Source organism: Sebastes umbrosus, chromosome 14 (genome assembly GCF_015220745.1).
Source record: "Sebastes umbrosus isolate fSebUmb1 chromosome 14, fSebUmb1.pri, whole genome shotgun sequence".
NCBI lineage: Eukaryota > Metazoa > Chordata > Actinopteri > Perciformes > Sebastidae > Sebastes > Sebastes umbrosus.
The window spans coordinates 28,508,167-28,531,839 of NC_051282.1; the positions used below are offsets into that span (position 1 = coordinate 28,508,167).

The 23,673-nt window shown below is 38.4% G+C and overlaps 2 protein-coding genes across 7 annotated transcripts in view; one reads left to right on the forward strand and one right to left on the reverse strand.

Annotated features, from left to right (window-relative positions):
• The window catches only part of arhgap17b (Rho GTPase activating protein 17b), a 33,574-nt gene extending 25,453 nt beyond the window's left edge, over nucleotides 1-8,121 (forward strand). For 2 of the 5 annotated variants that reach the window (XM_037791998.1, XM_037792002.1), the window contains 3 exons: nucleotides 163-284; nucleotides 1,197-1,607; nucleotides 6,904-8,121. In XM_037791998.1, coding sequence (XP_037647926.1) covers nucleotides 163-284; nucleotides 1,197-1,607; nucleotides 6,904-7,064 — 694 coding nt within the window. In that variant the 3' untranslated portion in view covers nucleotides 7,065-8,121. Of the gene's footprint in view, nucleotides 1-162; nucleotides 285-1,196; nucleotides 1,608-5,106; nucleotides 5,159-6,903 lie in introns of all 5 variants that reach the window. The other 3 variants (XM_037792000.1, XM_037792001.1, XM_037791999.1) reach the window with 3 other exon arrangements.
• slc5a11 (solute carrier family 5 member 11) lies at nucleotides 6,866-22,558 on the reverse strand. Of its 2 annotated transcripts, none has more exons than XM_037792004.1 (17): nucleotides 22,443-22,558; nucleotides 20,975-21,121; nucleotides 20,690-20,761; nucleotides 20,103-20,207; nucleotides 19,444-19,503; nucleotides 18,890-18,994; nucleotides 18,680-18,785; nucleotides 17,769-17,849; nucleotides 17,475-17,680; nucleotides 15,230-15,365; nucleotides 13,832-13,939; nucleotides 13,574-13,724; nucleotides 12,169-12,337; nucleotides 11,700-11,915; nucleotides 9,996-10,170; nucleotides 9,646-9,884; nucleotides 6,866-7,058 (listed from the first exon to the last, which is right to left on the reverse strand). In XM_037792004.1, exons 2-16 carry the CDS (start codon nucleotides 21,119-21,121, stop codon nucleotides 9,649-9,651), a joined length of 2,073 nt encoding a protein of 690 aa, XP_037647932.1. In that variant the 5' UTR covers nucleotides 22,443-22,558; the 3' UTR covers nucleotides 6,866-7,058; nucleotides 9,646-9,648. The 2 variants fall into 2 exon arrangements, with proteins under 2 accessions (XP_037647932.1, XP_037647933.1); XM_037792005.1 differs by having other exon boundaries at nucleotides 9,642-9,884.
• Between the last annotated feature and the right edge of the window lie 1,115 nt (nucleotides 22,559-23,673).

The window sequence follows — 23,673 nt, forward strand, 5'->3', positions numbered from 1 at the left end:
CCTCATCCTTCATCGAGCATAATTAGCTTTTGAATGTAAATATGTTGCAGTTTGTTTGATGTATTGCATGCACGTGTTCTTGCAGCACTTCTTTGTTAATATCTGTTAAAGTACAGATAACTTGTTGATGGATTAATATTTGGATTCCTTGTATTCCCACAGCCCGGCCCGTGAACACACATCCACCCCCCCTCCCCAGAGGAATGGTTCGGTCCATCTTACAGTAGGAACGCCCCACTCTCAGGGTGGATCCAGGGGGCCGAGTCCACACCTGGTTCGCAGAGGTGAGAGAATGTACAATCCTATTCTTATTATTTACATTTATTTTCTCAATGGCTTTGGCTCATTTTTCTGAAAGTCTTAACTTTCTCTAAACTGTAAGTACAATTGTTTGATGGGGCGTCACAACTCTATTGCAAGTTTGCAAAAGGTAGCAACTCACCCAAAACACTTCATTCATGCTTGAAAAGCTAGTTATTGTGACAGTAAGTTGGCCACCAAAATTAAAAATGTTCTGTCATCGTGTGAGCCGTACTGGTCAAAATGACTAGATGATTTTTACCACAACACTCAACCCGGGAAGTGTTTCTTATATGCAAATCTCTGTTTTGTTCTGCTTTTTGTTGACACTGACTGCTTACGTACTGGAAACAGAAAATTCTCTTTTGATCTTTCATGTAAAGTCAAATACTGTGAAAAGAGATTTTGACATAAAATAGATAGATAGTAACTTTATTGATCCCGAGGGAAATTCAAGAAAAATTTACATCCGTGCCAAAAAAAGCAACAACAACCCTGCAACAATGAAAAAAACCTGAGGTAGTTCAGTTAAAAACAAGAAATTGTACCTCCTCATCATAGATATTTACGGAATATACATGTATGTCTAACAGGTTTTGATAATTTAATGGATAATTTTGTATGTGAGGACTCAAACGATGAATGTTTAGAAGAAGAGGACGACGACAATTTCACTGAATCAGCAAGACATGTTCAAGTGGTTGTTGTGCTTCCTCTTAAGAACGCGTGCCAAAACACGTGCAATTTGCTTGAAAGAATGAGAAATTCGAATCTGTTGTGAACGACAAAGTAATTGTTTAGAGATTTTGAGCTTTCTGTTTGAAAAAAATTAATTGTGCCAAAGCGAAAAACTGTAACATCAATATATCATGTAATAATGACGTTTTCCCCCGAAGGCACCAAGAAGCAGGCCCCAGCCCCGCCCAAACAGTACAGCCCCTTCGCCTCCCAGCCCAGCAACACCCAGACACCCGGCTCCCCTCATCACCCACCCATCACCCCCCGACGCCACCCCAGCAAAGACAGCCTAATTCACGCCCCGAGCCACCCGCCCCCGCAGCCCCCTCAAGCAGCCCACCAGGCCCAGGGCGAGTCGGAGCACTCTCCCCCCAGCACTCCCACCCCTCCCGACACTCCGCCTCACGACGGGCCGCACTCCAACCCGCTGTCTTTCTACCCCTCTGGATCTCTCCCTCGCCCCTCCAGGCCGGCACCCAAGCCACGGCCCCGACCCAGCATGGCGCCGCCTCCGCAACCTGCAGCAAATGACAACGGCATCGTCGGCTCCGCCTCCAAGATCATAACAGGTAAACAGTCTTTTCCCTGCGCCTCACAAATCCTGTCTTCTAATATAATATCTAGGAAACAGTGTGCAGTATCGTGATATTTAAATATTATCAGCAATGCTTGAAAAGAAAACTGTAGTTAAAGGGATAGTTCTGGTGTTTTGAAGTGAGGTTGTATGAGGTACTTCTCCATAGTCAGTGTATTACCTACAGTAGATGACGGTCGGTATGCCACCAGTTTGGAGAAACAGAAAGGAGTTACCGCAGAGGAGCAAAGCAATGTACTGCTGTGGACGGGGCCGACAGCAAAACGTATTTTAGCCACCCAAAAGAAAGATGTGTACGCCATATTAGAGAATATTTTCACCGCTTTACCTTGCCGTCAGACAGCTATACAGTCTACTGTAAAAAAAATGTCCGAAAAAAAAGATCTGAAAAATGTCGGGAAAAAAAGTCGGAAAAAAAGTTCTGACAAAAAAGTCGGAAAAAAAGATCTGAAAAATGTCCGAAAAAAAGATCTAAAAAAATGTCCGAAAAAAAAGATATGAAAAAACTCTGAAAAAAAAGTCGGAAAAAAAGTCGGAAAAAAAACTCATAAAAAAAGACCTGAAAAATGTCCAAAAAAAAAGATCTATAAAAATGTCCAAAAAAAAAAGATCTTAAAAAATGTCTGAAAAAAGTCTGAAAAAAAAGATCTGAAAAAAGTCTGAAAAAAAAGATCTAAAAAAATATGCGAAAAAAAAGATATGAAAAAACAACTCGGAAAAAATGTCCGAAAAAAAAGTCATAAAAAAAAACCCTGAAAAATGTCCGAAAAAAAAGATATGAAAAATGTCCGAAAAAAAAAGATCTATAAAAATGTCCGAAAAAAAAAGATCTGAAAAAATGTCTGAAAAAGAAATCTGAAAAAAAAAGATATGAAAAAAGTCTGAAAAAAAAGTTCTGACAAAAAAGTCTGAAAAAAAAGATCTGAAAAATGTCCGAAAAAAAGATCTAAAAAAATGTCCAAAAAAAAAATACCTGAAAAATGTCCGAAAAAAAAGATCTGAAAAATGTCCGAAAAAAAAGATCTATAAAAATGTCCGAAAAAAAAAGATCTTAAAAAATGTCTGAAAAAAGTCTGAAAAAAAAGATCTGAAAAATGTCCGAAAAAAAGATCTAAAAAAATGTGCGAAAAAAAAAGATATGAAAAAACTCTGAAAAAAAAGTCGGAAAAAATGTCCGAAAAAAAAGTCATAAAAAAAAAAACTGAAAAATGTCCGAAAAAAAAGATCTGAAAAATGTCCGAAAAAAAAAGATCTATAAAAATGTCCGAAAAAAAAAGATCTTAAAAAATGTCTGAAAAAGAAGTCTGAAAAAAAAAAGATCTGAAAAAAGTCTGAAAAAAAAAGATCTGAAAAATGTCCAAAAAAAAAAGATCTTAAAAAATGTCTGAAAAAGAAGTCTGAAAAAAAAAGATCTGAAAAAAGTCTGAAAAAAAAGATTGAAAAATGTCCGAAAAAATGTCTGAAAAAATGTCCGAAAAAAAAGATCTATAAAAATGTCCGAAAAAAAGTCACACAACAGCAACAAACCAACCGATCGAGGCGACGGTAGACCAGCAACCCCCGTGTTCTACGAGGTAAAATTACATTTCTTTTCAATGGAATCTGGTGGCTTCGGCGAGAGCATAGATCTTTATGTTTAGTTGTTTCACACACATAAAAAGACTGTAAAATACAGTTCACATGAAGGGAATGTAAAACATGTGTGAGGATGTGGTAGAAACCTATAATAGCTGATATAAAAACCACACCCAATGGACATGCATTTCACATACAAAAAATAAGTATAGGAGTGCCATATTTACAGTTTCTAAGAGTGATAATGTTTTTCCAAATCAAATGTTATTGTCAGAAAAGCATTTCTAAGTCTCAGATATTGTATCTAGATGGATACAACGGCTTCAGTTCCCCATCTGAAAGTGTACAAAACTTGATTATTTTTTTAGGTGGGCCTCTCATTTATGTCGCTAAATACGTTTTGCTGACGGCCCCGTCCACAGCAGTACATTGCTTTGCTTTTGTGCGGTAACTCTTGTCTGATTCTCCAAACTGGGGGATGCCCTCTACTGTAGGTAATACACTGACTATGGATAAGTACCTCATACAACCCCACTTCAAAACACCCAAACTATCCCTTTTAAGAATCAGATTTCAATAGATAAAGATGCACCAGGCAGCACAAATCAAGAAAGGGTGCTGTTTTTGTGCAGAACATGTGAACTGAATGTGATAGAAACACATCTAGCTCCAAATAGAGCAGGACTGTTGATCTGACCACTTCTGTGGTGCTTCATTCAGACAGGAAGACGTTTTTAGATCGCAACTAAAAGTAGCATAACCAAAACTTAATATATACTCCATTACAAGTAAAAGTGATGTATTCAAAATCAATCAATCAAAATTATTTTATGAGTAAAATGTACTTTAAGTATCAAAAGTGAAAGTCTTCTTTATGGGAAAGGCTCCTGTTTCATGTTTAAGCACCATTTTAATGTAGCTGGTCGGCTAATTAATTGCTTCATTTACTGTTGAGTTGTTTAACCTTTTAGTAGTTTGTCATAATTTTATATAATAATAATAATCTGCAAAGTATCTATAGCTGTAAAATAAATGTAGTGGAGAAAAAAGTACAATATTTGACAGGGGTGAAGGAAGTACTCACTTACTTAAGTAAATACAGCAATACTACAGTGTAGAAATACTCAACAAGTTACAAATAAAAGTCCTGCATTAAAATTTGTATTTAAGTAAAGGTACATCAAAGTATTAGCATCAAAATATACTTAAAGTACTAAAAGTAAATGTACTCATTATGCAGAATAATATATATTATATAATTGGATAATAATTATTGATGCATTAATGTGTTCATCACTTTAATATTGCAGCTGATGAAAGTGGAGCTAATTTTAATTACTTTATATAATCATTTATTGGTTGGTCATATTTTTTATTATCAGTCTGAATCTGCAAAGTAACTAGTCACTAAAGTTGTCAGATAAATGTGGTGGAGTATGACCTACAATGTTTGCCTCTTAATTGTAGTAGAGAAGAAGTATAAAGTAACATAAAATGGAAATACTCAAGTAAAATATCTCAAAATTATACTTAAAAACAGTACTTTAGAAAATGTATATTCCACCATTGAAATAAAGGCGTTTACTGTCTATGTAACTGTTGCAGCATTTTAATGTATAATATGTATGTATTAATAACCACAGTACATGATGAAAGTACATGAAACATCAACATGAGCACGTCTTTGGTGATGTTTAACATTCTTCTTGACTGAAATCACTCGCTGGTCGTCCGCTGATACTGTGTTCAGTATTAGAGTGATTTCAGCCTCCTCTCGGGGCATTGCTGTATTTAGCTTTCTGGCTTTTGGTTTCACTGTGTGTCATAGTTCCTCACACTCTAAATGTAAACTGTGGTGATCTGACAAATGCATGACAGGAAATGTGTAAATATTACAGATGTCTGAGCTGCTGGTCTGCCTGTAAGATGAGCTTTGCAAGGCAGGTAATGGTAAGGATCTGACTGGCTGATGTGTTTTAGCGTCGCTTCTGTGTTCAACTGCATGTGTGTGTTGCTGTGCACATACTGTATACATATACATTAATGTATATTAGTATGCATTTGTCCTGCACTTTAACCCTGCTGCACAGCTAAACTAACATGCTTGTGACTCCCACTCCATCCCCGTCGCTGAGGTTGGATAGCTTTTGCCTGCTAACAGTTTTCTGTGATAACTAACCCGCCCCTAAACAACACTAAACCTATTTTAAACTGAGCGTGTGCTGCTATTCTGGACAGATCTATGGAGAAAATTTGTCATATTTAACGATTAACACAACAAGAATACTCTCCGATAACTGCCTCCACCTCTAAACGGTACTTAACTGGTACTTTAATTTTAATATTGACTAGACTTAAAGGGTATCTTCGTCATTTTTCAACCCTGTTTTCCCATGTTTTTGTGTCTGACTAATCACGACAACGATTTGTGAAACTGGTCCAGTACTGAGGGAGAACGCTGTAGACGGCAGTTGCTCACGGGCTGCAATATGGTGCTATTGGGGAAAGTTGGCACCGTCATTTATTTCCATTAAAAGTGCTTATTACATGGCTTTGTTGAATACACGATTCTGATTGGTCAATCACGGGGTTCTACGGTCTGTTATTTCTTCATAGCAGACCGTTGCTATGTATAACAGACCGTTGCTATGGGCGCAGGTCTGATGTCAGACTCTGGAGGACCATTTTTATGTCAAATTATTGATTTCCTAAGTAAGTAGCCGTGTAATAAGTGGGATAATGTACAGCTAGCGGGTCATTATTGTGGAATAAACACCGACGGGGCGATATGGTGGACTATTTCACTTTTTCAGTCCCGATAGCTGGGCTTTAGGTATCAGCCGATACCGAATCAACCTGATACCAGTGTTTAATCAATAAGCTGTATGCCTCACTGTGTGGACGTGACTGGTATCATTCTATTATGTGTAAGGCAACATCAGGCTCGACTATAGTATATAAACATAGCACTGAATTTAATAGAACAGCCCCATTGTCACCGACATCCAATCCAGTATCGGTGCGTCCCTAGTTTATATACTAAAGTATAGACTGGAATTTTAATTCCTGTTTAGATTTTGACCAATTTGTTGCTGCATTAAAAAGTAATTCCTGTTAATTTTGAAGATTTTTTTTATTATTACATTATTATTTTATTTATTTTAATAATAAATAATTCAGTAAATTTATATCTACGTATTTATTTGTTACATTTTGTTTTACAAAGTTAGAAAAGCGATGTTTAAGTCAAAGCCCGATGTTTCCTTACACATAAGAGAATGATCCCAGTCACTTCCACACAGTGAGGCATACAGCTTATTAATTAAACACTGGTATCGGATCGGTACTCAGTATTGATCGATACCCAAAGCCCAGGTATCTGTATCGGGACTGAAATAGTAGGATCTGTACATCCTTAATTGACGCTGCTCACTTGCCCTCACATCATGTGCTCTCCCTCAATACTGGACCAAGTTCAGAAATTGTTGTCGCTATTGGACACAGAAACATGGGAAAACTACAGATGTTACACTTTAATATAAAGATCAATCCTTGGTGTCTTACTGAGTGTGCAAAGGTGGCGTGTGCGCTCCCCAGTTTGAAACCACGTGTGTGTGCTTGAGCTCAACTTCAAGGCGTGTCTATAAAGTGTTTTTTATTTTGCTGATCCGTCCCTCTTTAACTGTCCCGCACAGACGGAACCCTGTTCCTAAAGGGGCTTGGACGAGCCCTCATCCCGGAGGTGATTGCGGACCAACAAGGGGAGAGCTCTGCTGGTCAAGAGCCCGTCGCCGCCACCGCCACCACAGACCCGTCCCTAGACCCTCAGATCCAGACGGAGTTCACCGCTCTGTGAAAAAAAAAAAAACCAGAGGCATCACAGTCATTGAAATCCTCCGGGTCCACGCAACAGATTTGAGTGTTTAGAATCAAATATCAGAGAAGGTAAAAACGCATCAGCTCCTCACACTCCACGCACATGATGCCAGACTGCCTTTTCTTCTGTTTCTGCTGAGACTCAAACCAGAAACCTCAAAACTCCTGGTCCAGCTATTAGACTTCATATCAAACTCCCTTTGTTCTATATACTGCTGGGTATTTTAAGATTGGACTGCAGAGCCGTGCTTAGCCTCGAGGCTAATGGGACTTAAATATATTATATAACCTGAGCACATAGCAGCTGAACTCAACGGGTGCTAAGCTTTTGTTTTTTAAATCTTGCTATTTTTGGAAATCTGTGAATCTGGTTTTAACACCACATAGACTCAACAACTAGTATTTTTTTAATTCAGCAGAGTTGTGTGGAGATATATCGGAGTGTTAGCCAGCCGCTGATGATCTAAATGCAACGTTCAGCTTGTGTAAAGGACCAAAGAAACGGGCCAAAAGGTAATTTAATGAGAATTTCAGAGCTGCTCGGCTTCTGTTGTGGTTGTTAATGACCAAATATTTTGTGCAATATAAAGTGCAGTTGTCTTCCAGTGGTGTCCTCTCCACAGCCGTGCTGTAAGTTTTTGGTATTTCAGGTAGTTTTCCTTCTAGTAATCCAGTGGGGTAGATTTTTTATTTTATTTTCAATCTGAATTTTAGTTGATTCCAAATGGCTTTAAAGCTCAAATATTAGCTTTTATCATTAAAAGGGATTTTTTCTAACAGATTTATTGTGATAAATGTATTTTTAATAGCTTGTAACTGATCACTCAAAGCTCAAAGCTACGACCAAATACAGCCAAATTCTTCTTTGTGTATAATTTTTTTTACTACGGCTGATGAGTTTTACCTTGTTGGGGGTGTTTTTTTCAGCTCTTTGATTATGTTTTTTTTTTTTTTATTTCTTCTCAGCATTTTTATGTTGGCTTTTCTGCACATAATGCATCAATAATCTTGGTAATTAAAGGTTATTCAACATTTTACAGTGTTGTCAGCTTCTTTGACTTCTTTGCCTGCGTCAGTCACAGCCGCTTTAGGTATATTATTCAGCTGTAATTAATTTACAAGACAGGATAAGTAAAGTTTTTATCGGCAACATTTCATTTTACAGGTCTGCAAATTTCATGGTAATTAGGTGATAATTAGCAAGTAACATATTTACCCCAATATTATCCCAATATTTACCTCAAAATTTATCAAAAATTGCTTTATTATAAACATTATTTAATAATTATATGCTGAAATAGCATATAATGGTTAAAATAGGGCCCTTAGGCTTGAGAAGCGGCTGTGCGCTGCTCTTCTTCAAAGGTGGAAAACTAATAGAAGACACTTCTGATCAGGCACAAATTTCAAATAGGTTACTTGCTAATCATCATCTAATTACCATGAAATTTGCAGACCTGTAAAATGAAGTGTTATTTAGTGTTTATTATCAAAATATTTGACATAAGCATTCTTTCAGGCTTTTTCAATGTTTGTAAAATTGTACTACAAATGAAATGGATTTCTACATTAATCTATTTTACAAGTAAAACATGACAAGCAACTGTGTTTTGAGGGAAATAGCAGCAATACATCATCCAGAGTAGTCTCGAGTGACCACGCCCCCTTTTGGGGGAAAACAATCCGGTGTCCCTCATAGACGGTAACAGAGTAAACAGAAGAATTTGAAACAAACTTCTACTTTAAGCAAACCACTAACAGTAATAACACTATGCTGAAGAGTTGCTGTGTCGTTGGTTGCACCAACAATAAATCTTTGTTCCCCTACCGTGTCCTAAAAAAGATATAATAGAGGGGCTTTGTGGCTCCAAGCTATAGACCAGACCAGCATGGCGTCTTTGCCGACGCTGCGCTCCCCCACACTAAGATTTGAGGCTCATACGATACGTGAATATTCACTGTCAGTGTGGAAAAATCACTAAATGATGCTTGTGACAGTGACTAGCATGGCTAGTTAACATTGAGTGGGAGGCTACTGCAGTAATACAGTCATACATTAACGTTATAGCAGCATCAGACTGTCGTCTCAAACTAAATGGTTATTTACAGACAACACCTAGCCTAACGGGATTCAATCAAATATGTAGAGATGCAATATCCGGCCACTGTGTCGGACGGGTGAAGACTGAAGGGACACGGCGGCGATCAACCTTCATTTATTAAGGTATCGCGAACGCTCAGGTTCAGGCAAGGTTGCAAAATAAGTATTAGATGTCGTAGATGGATGTGTATAAAACAAACTTTGTATAACGAGATGAATGCATAAGAATTTGCCATAATTACAATCCAAACACGCGTCAAATTGCATTGAAGTCTATGGGCTCTTCAGTTTTCTATCCCTCAAAAAGAGGCGCGGTCTTGACTTTTTTGCGAAGTACCCGTATGTCTCGGACTGATGTATACCTCAATTTACTGTTTCAGGACCAAAACAAGAAGAAAGTGAAACTATCTGTACACAGCCTTTTAGCCACCACGTGTCCATAGAGAGTGTCATGACCTGCCTGTCAGCCCCAGTAGCCGATGATGAAGGCAGCTACGGAGAGGCAGATGAGGAGGTTGGCGTTAACGATGAGTCGTAGTCGTGGCTTTTCCTCCAGAGAACAGATATCGTGTTCAGGTGCAGGAAGCGTCGCAGGATCATCGTCTCCCTCCTTCCTCCTCCTCTCCATCCCACACAGCCAGTAGAGGGCAGACATCAGCCTGGACTGGCTCTGGACGCTGGATACCGAGGACGAAGAGTCTGTAGGGAGAGAGAGAACAATGAATATAGTGGAGAGGGCGCGTTCACTGGAAAGACTGACTGATTGATGGTCAAATGGAAAAGTGTAATGCGGGACACGCAGAGACGCACCTTTCCTGTGGTGACATGCTTTTCCGTCGCTGCTGTCCTGCTCTCTTCCTGTGACTCCGGTCTCATCCGTCTCACTAGTGATCACCTCTGAGCTCTTAGTGCTCCGCTCCACTGAGGAGATCTGCTCTTTGGGCTCCACCGGGTCAAACCTGGTGAACCAGGTGAGGCGACTAATCTGTTCAAAGAGAGACATGCAAAATGTTAACTTCCAAAGATCTAAAAAATCTGATTTAGTCTCCTGTAGTCAGTATATATGCACACCTCAATCTGTTCATACTGCAAGTCAAAAGCAAAATAGGCCGACATGTTTTTCTAAGTTAGGTCACAGTTTTAAATCAGTGTACTGTAAACTAATATCTGTTTTCCTTAAAGGTAACCTGAGGTGTTATTGACCCCTAGTGGTGCTACAGAGCGATGTTATAATGAACAGTAATACTCATACTATCATACTATTCAGTATGCCAGATAAAGATTTAGGGTGTGTTTTTCTTTTAGTACATACTGCAGCTGCCCTTACAAAGTACGTAATGTTGCATGCAGTATGCATACAATTGGGACATACAGTACTACTTAGTCATAAGATTGCATCTTGAACTTTGACCCTCTTGCTCATACTGTATATCCGCTGAGCAGAGGATTGTGGGTCAGAATATCCAGAAAGACTTTCATGCTGAAAAATGCGGCCAGATGTAGTACAGAACATCCTGGTATTTTTGGCATACTGCATTTGACATAATACATTTTTTTCTGTCATAATAAAGTATGGTAGTATGGGTATTGGAAAGCACAGTGCGTATGACCCGATACATAGTAAGTCAAATGCAGTATGCCAAAAATACCAGGATGTCCTACTACATCTGTTCGCATTTTGCAGTATGAAAGCCAGCATGCTTTTCTGGCTATTCTGACCCACAATCCTCTGCACAGTGGATATATGAGCAAGAGGGTCAAAGCTCAAGACTCAATTGTATGCATACTGCATGCAACAATACATACTTTGTAAGGGCAGCTGCAGTATGTAGAAGAAAAAGTATTTGATTTAGAAGGTAGGTGTAGTATCTTGTGTAGCAACGGGCCAGAGAAAGAGAAGACGACTGCAAACAGATTTTTTTCTATTGAAGGAAAAGTCTTTTATGTATTTAGTATGAAAGTTAACGTTTGTTTTAACGCCACTAATTTCTTTAAAGCATTAAGGCAATCGATCTTTCGGAGGTTGTAGTGGAATCGGCTTGTCGTAAAGGAGATTAAATAACGCTCAAAACTTTGTGTTAATTGATTTCCAATAATAAATATATACATACATTAGCATAAAGCAGCATATTTGTCCACTCCCGTGTTGATTACAGTATTAAATACTTGACAAATCTCCTTCAAAAACACATTTTGAGCTGATGTAAAATGTGTGATTAATTTGTGATTAATCATGATTAACTACGGACAATCATACGATTAATCACGACTAAATATTTGAATCAATTGACAGCCTTAGTATTTAGTTATGCAAACAATGTTTTTGGTGAGGAACGCTGAATCTAAACATATTGATTTGCTAACAATGAAAACTCTAAAATCTGAATCTGTGGCCCAAGAGGAGGTCTTTCTGTACCTCGTCAAAATCAATATGAGTGCAAAATAATTAAATTAAATAATACAGAAAATAGCCTGACAACTGAAATTTAGATGTGACTGAGGGGCTTCACTCACCTGCTCCGGTTTGGGCTCCTCCGTCGCCAGGCTGACTACGACCACCACAACCAGGGTGATGAAGGACAGCAACGTGGAGAAGTACAGGTAATGGACGTATTTCAGCACCCCGGGCCGGTCGTCCTCCTCGTAGCACAGGGGCGCAGGGTAAATGAAGTCCAACAACATGCGGATGCAGCCCACCGACAGGCCGACAGCCAGGCCCCAGAATGCACCCTGATGTATAGAGGAAGGATCACACACACACATGCATTTATCTACGGTTGTTTCAGTGCAGCTTTCATCATCCAAAGAGTAACAGGTCTGAAGACGCAACAGAGATTTCTCACATTTTGCCTCATAAATATGAACGTATTATGTGTTGAATATGCCCTAACAGCATTTTTTGTTCCTCGTCTCAATGAATACATAATATGCTTGATAAAAGATGATTTGATCAGAGACGCAACCTGAGGCGGTACCACCTTACCTTCTCATTAGTCCTCTTCCAGAAGCAGCCCATGATGAAGATGATGGAGACCGGGGGCTGCAGGTAGGTGCTGATGGACTGGATGTAGATGAAAAGCTGCCCACCCTGACTGGCCTGGACGACAGGAATCCACAGCACCGACACCACCACCAGCACAAGCACAAACACCCTGCAGCACACACATAGAAACAACATCGGTGATATTTTAACGCCAAATAATTCAGCGCAGCTCTGCAAAGACGCGGTATGCTGAAGATTTGAGTGCCTGTTGGCTAGAAAGGAAAATCTGGTAAAGTCATTACTTAGGAATATGTGGAAAGAGGGGTTGTGGTTTGGCTGAGCATGACAGAAAGAAAGTAATATTTTAATATGCAATGTGGTGGATGATTTCATCCAAAGTGCATTATAATGCCATACGTGGTTTATACTTTAATTGTAGATGATCCGAGTGGGAGTGAAATATTGTACACAATGTATAAGCCTTTAACCTTTAACCTTTAAGGCCTCAGTGGAAGACGCGGACAGCTATGGAGGACCACAAGAGTCACGTAAATAGTAATTTAGCTGATTAATAACTAATTGTACAATAAATGTGTTTACCAATTGATTAATAAATCTATGAATAAATAAAAATTACAAAGAATTTTATTATTCAACATTTTAATGGGCAATAAAAAGAAGAAGTATGATAATAATTTACAAATGAATTATTAATCCATCAATAAATAGTTCAAATTAAAAAGTGATTAACAAAAACACCATAAAACTATTTCAAAATGCAGTTTAAAAAGAGAAATAAATAACTGGATTGATGAATTGAATTAAGAATACAGGTTTTAATCAGGCATTAAAAAAGGCAACTTCTTTTCCCAATTGCATTTCACTGCTTTCCCTCGCCTTTTTAAATGCCTTATTAAAACCAGTATTCTTAATTCAATGTGTGAATCCAGTTATTTATTTCTCTTGTTAAACTGCATTTTTAAATAGTTTTATATATTTTTTTTGTAAATCCCTTTTTAATTTGAACTATTTATTGATGGATTAATAATTCATTTGTAAATTATTTTCATAATTCTTCTTTTTTTCCGATTAAAATGTAAAATAATAAAATACTTTGTAATTTTGTCCATTTATTCATAGATTAATACATTAATTTGCAAACACATTTATTAATGCCTATATTTATTGTACAATTAGTAATTAATCAATTAAATGCTCTATTACTATTTACGTGAGTCTTGTGGTCCTCCATAGGCAGCAGGTCGGCCTTTGAAAGTGTTCCTCAGAAAACTTTAACATGTTAAAACATGTTATTGTTGTAGGCTTAAACCAGTATACAGCATACATCCCTGTAACCAGGACCATATTTTGGGTCATGCCTGCTTGTCCAGACGCGGTCACATACCTGCCCACGATCATAAGTTCCCACTCGGATGCACGGGACCGGAAAGTCTTCCATATATCCATGGTGAAAATGGTGCTGGCGCTGTTGAAGATGGAGGTCAGGGAGGACATGAGGGCAGCAATCATTACCGCCATCATCAAACCTCGCAGCCCTGGGAAGTAAAACACACAGAAATTGGCATAAAATAGACTGTAAGTACATATATATATAGAGAGAGAGAGCAAAGGTCAGTACAGGAGGTGTAACCATTGATCTCACCTGCAGGCAGCAGCTCCATGACCAGTCTGACGTAGGCGGTGTCTGAACAACCCACTGGGTTGCCACAAATCTGTTCACACAACTCAGGGTCTGCGCACGCCACATCATCTACACAACAACATTCAATCAATCAAACACATTCGCAAAACACCTGCTATGTCTGCACAAATAATCAAATTTTTGCTTCCCACAATTAAATGAACATGATCGCCTACAATATTGACCTTTTAAAATGTGTGTTCTGCTCATAGAAAACTGCTGCAGATCAAATCAAGCACTTCCTAAACTAACAGTCAGCAACCAACAAGAGCAAAGTTCTTCATAGATCTAGCTTTTTAATTTTGCTCTCAGAGTGCACCAGATTGATGTCATAACTTTGAAATGTAGACTACACAATTTAGTATTCCTGTATTTTTTCATATCGCAGTAAAGAAATATTACAATGTTTTTTCCAACATTGTGCAGCACCAATTTGTACATTAGCAGGAATTTTATTTTTATATTTTTATTTTAGAGATGCATAAAACCAGAGTCAAATTCCTTGTACGTATGTACTTGGCAAATAAACCTGATTCTGAAAGCAGTGTTTATTTAAATGTGAAAGTGCAATAAAAATATTTTGTCACTAAAATCAAGCTGGTATGAGAAAAATAAAGTTTTTTTTAACATTAAATCATGTAAACATGTTCTAGTAGAAAACAAAAATACAAGTATGCTCCTGAAAATAAGCATAATACTGTAGGTCCTCTTTGAACATTAAAACTCTGAAAAAAAAGATCTGAAAAATGTCCAAAGAAAAAGATCGGAAAAATGTCTGAAAAAAAAGATCGGAAAAATGTCCGAAGAAAAAGATCCGAAAAATGTCTGAAAAAAAAGTCTGAAAAAAAAGATCTGAAAAATGTCTGAAAAAAAGATCCGAAAAAAAAGATCTGAAAAATGTCGGACAAAAAAAGTCTGAAAAAAAAAGATCTGAAAAATGTCCGAAGAAAAAGATCGGAAAAATGTCTGAAAAAAAAGATCGGAAAAAACCCCCGGAAAATGTCGGACAAAAAAAGTCTGAAAAAATATTTTTTGTTCAACTTTTTATTGCATGAAATGTATTTATGGTGTTGTCACTATGGCACACCAAAGACGATAGTTAGTGTTTATTTACTGTTAAAATAACTTAAAATAATTCAAAAAAGATTTGACTTTTAAACATTTTTTTAACAAATACATATTTAAGAGACCCATGCTAATTTATAGAAATATCATTAAGTCTCATGCATAGCTCATTTGATGATGGTTTTATGAATCATTTACCAAAAAGTGGCCTATTTTACCTGACTCCACCCCTAGCCTCACAATAAGCACATTTTCCGAGCTGCTGGCTTGATGAATTAAAATGTCATACTGTACCTGTGTAAAGTATCCTGCTGATCATGCCAGGCAGCATGATGATGAAGAAAGGCAGAACCTTTAGATAAGCAGCCATGAGTGAGCCTCCTTTAGCGTGGGTTAAGGTCTTAGCAGCCAGGGATCGCTGCACAATCACCTGCAGAGAATCACAGACTCAGTTACCTCCCAGAGACTGCTGTGAAAGCTGTAATACTTTATAACATGGCGTTTATTTACCAATCCATCTGTGTCCCGTCACTTCTAATAACTTTTAATCTCTCGGTTGAGACATAAACAGCCCACAATGTTCTTTGATACACACACACACACACACACTCCTCAGAGCTCAGTCAAAAACAGTTTGTTTCTCCTAATCAGCAGCACCTGAGGTCACCGGCATGAGGCCTGTATGAGCTACCTGAGGTCAGCCTCTGCCTACAGCACACACACCCCCTAGTGCTTGGATGCATATTACACCTTACACACATAAAATACCACAAATCCAAAGCACACTGGAGCACACGGATTTCAACTTTATTAGAAGACTGACGTTTCGACGCCAACTGTGTCTTCATCAGTGTATGCCTGTTTACCCTGCCTATGCAGCTTATTGTTCCCTCCTCATTTTTTCCAGCCTATGCTGAATCAGTTCCCAACTAGGGGAGGGTATTTAAGAGAATGTGAGTCTCAGATCGGTTTGACTCTGATGGCGTTGAAACGTTAGTCTTCTAATAAAGTTTACTGCCTTAAATCTGTGTGCTCCAATGTGCTTTGGACCTGCTCTCTGACGTCTCTCCAGTTACAAGATTGCCCTTTTATGTGAGCACCAGACAGGCCTGCTGGTCCTTGTGAGGCGGTTGAAGCACGTTTAACCTCCTCTCTTAAAAAATACCACAAATAAAACACATTGCTCCCACAGTAATTAAGATATGCAGCAGCATGTAAGTACATTTTATAGTGGCCCGTAGGATCTGAATGGATAAGGAGATCACACAGCGTGCAGGTATCAAAGGTTAAAGGTTTTTATGTGCACGAATACAGATAAAAGTGCCGAACCGAGAAGACAGGAAATGCTCATTAAAACGTCTCATGTCTTCTCACGTTTGGGCTGCATAGTTTTAACTATCACCATCACTCTGATATTGTATAAAAGGCATTTTTAACCTCTCTGAGGAGCAAAACATGCCAAATTATCAAGATGGGGATTTTCAGATGAAAACGCTTTCATACTTTACTTCAGAGGAATTTTGTAGAGCAGAAAAAACAAGATGGAAAAACACTAAATTACACTTTCATCTTTTATAAATGAAAGACCTTGTGACTTTTTAAAAGTAAAATTAATTAAAATACATTTTGTATATGTATGTTGGCAACTCAGGGTCCCTATATGCCTGTAAGAGACCTAACCCTGTACAGATCAGGGTTGTCAGCACATGATCAGAATCAGAAATACTTTTTGTTTTTGATCTCCTGGGGGGAAATTGGGACGTTACAGTTGCGCTTATATAAAAGCATAACGAAATATAAGAAAAATAGAAATAAAGGAGTATGTAACATGTACATTTTGTACATAATGTTACAATATATAACACAGTATATGTAGAGAATAGTGTTGTCAAAAATATTGAAGGATCAATACATATAGATAGTGAATATTTGAAATAGTTTCAATAGAAATTTTCCACAGTATCGATACACCGATACACTTTTACAGTTTAATCCGTATTTCACATAAGAAAAATAAGAAATTATGGGGTAGTAGCTGCTGACGTGTGAAATAAGTCAGCTTGTTCTCATTCCCAGGACGTCAATTACCGAGGCTTTGTCACGGCCGTCGGCGGTCAGTACCGCCGCACCCTTAGCTCCGGTATAAGACACAGCGCGACAATATTAAACGCTCAGAGAAAGTGTTGTGGTGACGTAGTTTAAACCTAATTATAGTGGTTTTGTTGCCTAATCCTAAAGTGACGCCAAGAGTATCTATAGTAGTTTTGATGCCGAAAATAAAATGATGCCGCAAGGGGCGTGGTGACAAAGCGGCGGTATGTGACGAGTTGGGATGAAAACGTGTTGCATAAGTCAAAGGGTCAGTCTATTAACTAGTTTGATTATCTGTTGATCTAGTTTAAATTAAAAGAGAAATTAAGACGGCTTTTTACATATCATTTTTGCATACATTTTTACTCACGGCAGTTTCTGCTCTTTCATTTGCTCTTATTTGTGAGGAAAAGTGCTACACAAAGAGTTTTATTTTCTGTTACAGTACCTGATCAGAACACCAGTACCACATGGAGGGGATGGACATGCCGATGATGACCCCGGGCCACGGCAGGTCAGAGTTCACCGGGTCTCTGAATATGTGGAAGGAGTCCTCTCGAGGGATGCCACAGGTTGAGTTTGGCACACGTATCGAAGGGATGGCGTTGGGGTATCCGTCCATCAGAGCGTCCCAGCCTCCGACCTCCGCAAAGCCTCAACAAGGGGGACAACAAGGTCAGATAAACTGAAACATAGCGTGCTGGTGATAAGAGGGTGTCGTGTGCAGTCAGATCTGACTTACTGAAGCCCATGAGGGTGAGAGCGCCCACCAGCATGATGGCAGTTTGAGCAGCATCTGTGTAGATAACTGCAGCCAGACCGCCTACAGTAGGAAACAACACACAGCAGCCAGTGACACACGGAACCAGCAGTAAACACTTTACCTCTTGTGGATCCAATGAGTCCAACTGTATTCATGTGTGATGATGTTAGTCCCCATAGTAGCCATTTCATTGTAGTGAGACCATTCTTTTAAACTTGACCTCATTGTATAAAATGACCTGTGGTGACCTCTAGGATAATCACAGCCTCATGAAACTTTACAGCCACAAACTAGAGACCTAGAGCATTCAGAGGATGGATGGCTTTCCTAGCTAGATTGACAATAAGGGGGTTTCTGAGCAGTTTACACAACAGAAGTGCTCGCCATCCGATCGCTGAAAAATGCAATTCTTGCAGAAATCTCCAAATGTCAAAAGTTTTTGAAACCAAATCACAGCATGGTTTTTTCTATGGTGTTCCTCAAGGTCTTGGTGTCTTAATGTGGTATTTTGGAGGGATTATTGATCATTTTTATCAATTCTTGAGTGGTAAAAAAAGGTTGAATTGAGCACCAAATCTGTGTAACAAATGGTATCAACCCCAAAATTGCTGCAACAACTTATGAGACATGATAGAGCATGGGGATGACCATCATATACTTCTATCATAATGTTCTAAACACTTTATTTGAATTTATTAATTATTTCATGTTTATTTTTGATTTATGACTAGAACAACTTGACACACAGTGTTGAGCAGCATCTCAAATTAATCTTCAGGTTCCCAGCTTTCAGATGATGTACACCACTCTACTGTTGACCTGCTATCCCCCCCTAAATACCCCCTGCACCCCCCTAAAAAAGACAAAACCGGAGGAAGGAGAGAGGTCACCTGCTACAGTGTAGAGAGCAGTGATTGATAGCAGCAGCACCACAGCGAGGTAGATGTTCCATTGTAAGGCGAGCTGAATGAACAGAGCACCAGCGTACAAGTCCACCTGGCCAGAAACACACACACACACACGTGATGTAGATACAAGATGACACAAAACAGCTTTCAAATACAAATATACTACATAGATACACAAGAGAAAAATCATACCGATATCTTTGTAAAGATGTAAATAAATAAGGACAGGACAGCTATAAATAACTGCGTTCTTCTACCACCAAACCGCCTCTGCAAATACTCTGGCATGGTCATCACCTGGAGATGAAAGAGTTGATTAAAGAGATGATTAAATGAATAAAATAAAGCATGAGCACTACGGCTGGGCAATATATCAATATCGTGATATGAGACTAGATATCGTGTTTGACTTTCGATATCGTAATATGGCCTAAGCGTTGTCTTTTCCTGATTTTAAAGGCTGCATTACAGTAAAATGATGTATTTTTCTGAACTTTCTTCTGTTCAAGCTGTTCTATTATTTGCCTTTACCCACTAGATCATTATATTCACATAACTGATGATTATTTATCAAAACAAGTTATCTCATTGACTAAAATATTTTGTGAAAGCACAAATAGTCAACCCTATAATATCTACATTGAGGTATTTGGTCATAAATATCATGCTATTTGATTTTCTCCATATCGCCCAGCCCTAATGAACACACGTGTACATGTGTGATGTTTCACGTGTAGACGTCTCACCCCAGCAGAGATATAAATGGGCAGGAAGAGCCACCCCAGCAGCAGCACCATCAGTAAGCCCTGTTGATCACCAAATAGGAACACTTTAAAAAACAGAAGTTCAACATATCAAACTTGTTTTTACATCAGCACGTCTTAAAGGTACAAAGACTTGGCAACATTTAGTGGTGTTGTTGCAGATTGCAACCAACTGAGTACCCCTCCGCTCACTCCTCCCTTTCCAAGACTGCGGTAACGTGAGCCGCCAAGTGCAAAACCGTGGTAACGCCTATCGCTCAGAGGCCGTCCTTACCATAATAACACTACTTTAGGAGCAACGGAAGTCAGACGGCAGCTGGCGGTACCACGGTTTTACAAGCGTGTCAGAGAACTACGGTGGTCTTCAGGTAACATAAAAACGTGAAAGTCTCTCTCTAGAGTCAGTGTTTGGTTTGTCCGTTCTGGGCTACTGTAGAAACATGGTGGACTCTGTGAAGAGGACCCGCTCCCTATGTAGATATGAAGGGCTCATTCTAAGCCAACGAAAACATTCTTAGTTTCAGGTGATTACACACTAATGAAAACATAGTTATGAACATTATATTCCATTTCTGCTAATAGATCCTCCGAAATGCTGCACACTGTTCCTTTAAGAGCATAATATATATTAAATCTCTTACATTCCACTCGTATGCGATAGCCCCAATTCCCGTTGCAGCTCCTGACCCTGCCAGGCCGATGAAGTGTCCACTGCCAATGTTGCTGGCAAACAGCGAGGCACCCACCTAAATATAGATAAGAGACCCAGAATTAGGAGCGACTCGGTATTTCACTTTGAACTGAAGAACATTTTTGCCTCCATCTAACTTTTAAAGTGTTGAAATGCTCCTGAGTTCTACAGTTTCAATCAGTCTGACAGTCTAATTCTATGAATCAGCCTACCGTAATAACATACTGGCTAGGCTGGCTAACAACATTGTCTCTGAGCCCAACCATTGAGTACAAACTGTTGCCATCAAATGTCTTTTGTGCAGCAGTCAATCCAAAAATTAAATATGCAGCCCCATCGTGGATCAATACATACATTGAAGGGTCTTGAGTATATTGTCTGCAGTGATTGTAATGTTATGTTAAATGTATATTTCCTTGTTTGCTGTCTTTAATTTTTTGTCTGTGTTAATTTTGCAAATGGAGCTGCTGAGATGCAAGAAATATTGATCCGACAATAAAGTAATATCATCATCATGATCAGGTTTGTTTGACTCACCGGCCACCAGGTCATGTTCTTCCCAGCCAGGAAGTATCCGTCCACCGTGCTGCGCTTTGTCCTCCACATGGACTGGTAGGAAAACGAGAAACCTCTTAAAGATACAATGTTGATTCATAACGTCTGAGAAGACACCAGGATCCCCAACTAAGTGATGGGACGGCTCCATCAAGTACCAAAATGTGGCACCACACCATGGGGATATTTTAAAGTCATTGAATGGTTGTTGATAAAATGGTTGGTAAAGGTGTTAGAACAGAGACCTGTGTGTTTCTCCGTACTTACCCAGAAGCCAACAGCCAGGATCAGCAGAAAGTAGATGACCAGCACCACGATATCCACAGTATCCAGAGTTGATCTTCCCCCTGGAGAGGGCGACGGAGACGGGGGCATGCTGGTCCCTTGGCGGCCGTCTCTAAGGTCAAAGGGCATCTGGAATCAAAGAAATGTTGTGATAGTGAGTATACAGTAATCAAATGTTAAGACTATTAGTCTAGTAGTAGTTCCCAAAGTCATGGCAAAAGTATGACTGTATAGTAACAAAACTAAGCACATGTACTTGTGTACAAGTTTGAGGTACTTTATTTCTTTTATATGCTACTCTCTACCTCTCCACCTCATCTATTTGACAGATATAGTTACTTTTCATGTACAGATTTGACAAAACCTGTGATGACTTTATTAAACATAATGCCTTGTTATTAATTGAAATGAAAAATAAGAGGACATTTTGTACTCAAAAGGCTTTAACTTTGGAAAATACTCACTCACTCACTCACTCACTCATTTGTCTAAGTCAGAATGAAGTGTTCTATTCACTTCAGATTAGGGCTCTCAAGATATCAGATTTTCACTACACGATAATTGTGGCCAAAAGAAATAACGATAACGATATTATTGCAATCTATAGAAAATGGGAAAAATAAAAATATAATAATAATAATAATAATAATATCAGTAAAAATTAATCTTCAACTATGTTTATTGGGCATTTTGTCTCTTTAATTATTGTAATTAATTAATTAATTGTTAACTGTTAGAGAGGTAGAGAGTCTGCAACCATAATAATAAAGCTATCAGTCAAATTAATTTTTAACTTTGTTTAATGGACGTTTTGTCTCTTTTTAATTACTGTAATAAATTAATTAATTGATTAAACTCAAAATACGAGTGTAGGGAGGTGGAGAGAGACTCTGCAACCACAATAATAATAATAACAATAATAATAATAATAATAATGCTATCCGTCAAATTCATCTTTAACTTTGTTTATTGGGCATTTTGTCTCTTTTTAATTACTGTAATTAATTAATTAATCACACTCACATAACTGTACAAAAGAGAACAATTACACTAATGATAGTGAAAAGGCAACCAGATGAAGGCCCAACATCTGCCATCAACACAATGTCATTGTCAACTGAAATAAAACTCACACACTCTATCATAACTTTTCTAATCAATTTACACAATATTACAATTTGTCTGTTACTGGAGACATGATTATTAAACCTGCTGTACTGTTATTATAGGAAATGAACTCTTGACGAGTGGTACACAGCTAAATATTTAATTACAGACTTAGAAACTGCACTTCTATCAGCATGTGAAGACACAGATTTCACACTTTAACACATCTGTGAAGCACTTAACTAATACATACTGATGTTTAACAGCAATTCAGTAAACGTTACAAGTCTCTTACTATCTTCAGGCTGTGTATTGGATAGTATTATCTGGTAAATATACTCACCTTTCAGTAAGTTGTCACACTGTGTGTCCTGGAGCTGAGTTCTCTGGCCCAAACAACACAGCATGTCACCAATTGCACAAGGAAGCTCACGTTTGTCTCGAAGGTTTACTCCACGCCAAAAGATCAAACTCCACACGTGCGACGAGGTTTAGTTAAAATGTAAATCATTTATTACTTAACAGAGCAATAAAGATTGCTGATGTGGCTGCTAATGGGAGATGTAAAAGGTTAAAGAATGAGTTTTAAATTACGCATAAGATGTTGGCAGTGATATCGGGATATTAAAAGAAGGTAAGGGGAATGTGTGTGTGTCCTTATCTCTGAGATTTTGCTGCAGCAGGACGGATAAACTGTGTGTGTCAGCAGCAGTTGTAAAAACGCGATGTTCTTTAAAGCGCAAGAGTTGCAGGAAATATAGGAACAAGTGTACTAGAGCTGCAACGATTAATCCATTAGTTGTCAACTATTAAATTAATCAGCAACTATTTTGATAATCGATTAATCAGTTTGAGAAATTCTTTTAATAAAAGAAAATTAAAAATTCTCTGATTCCAGCTTCTTAAATGTGAATATTTTCTGGTTTCTTTACTCCTCTATGACAGTAAATGGAATATCTTTGAGTTGTGGACAAAACAAGACATTTGAGGATGTTATCTTGGGCTTTCGGAAACACTGATCCGACGTTTTTCACCATTTTCTGACATTTTATAGACCAAACAATTAATCCATTAATCGAGAAAATAATCAACAGATTAATCAACAATGAAAACAATCGTTAGTTGCAGCCGTACAAAAATGTACGAGTTTAAGTCTTAGTACCTGCCTTCACTCAGACAGAGCGCGCGTTCTCGCTCAACTCGCTCCACCTCTAGACGTGAACGCGCGCTCACTCCACACTGCAGAAGAGTTAGTTTAGCTCTGAGAATATCTAGTGAATGTACAGGGGACGTTTGTGCAGAAATAAATGCTGCAGCTCCTCCAGACCAACAGTCTGCTTTTAGCTGACGTGTGTCGCCTCACTGTTTTGAGCGATGCAAGCGCAAGCTCGACGCTGACTTTCGTTGATTTCACGGCCACAAGTGTCGCTGTTAAGAAGACATTCTGAAAGTTACAAATAGTCCCTTTAACGTTTGTGAACTTTGACTTCTTTTCTTTTGAAGAAAATACTAATACTCTCAGTTAGAGCGGCAACAATTAATCAATTAATCATCAATTGTCAACTATTATATTA

Coding starts and splice junctions, on each gene's coding strand:
- slc5a11 (XM_037792004.1), bottom strand. CDS start 21,121: ATGCCCTTTGACCTTAGAGACGGCCGCCAAGGGACCAGCATGCCCCCG. Junction 20,208..20,689: donor AGAACATGACCTGGTGGCCG/GTGAGTCAAACA, acceptor ATCTATATTTAG/GTGGGTGCCTCGCTGTTTGC. Junction 15,366..17,474: donor GGTACTGGTGTTCTGATCAG/GTACTGTAACAG, acceptor GATTCTCTGCAG/GTGATTGTGCAGCGATCCCT.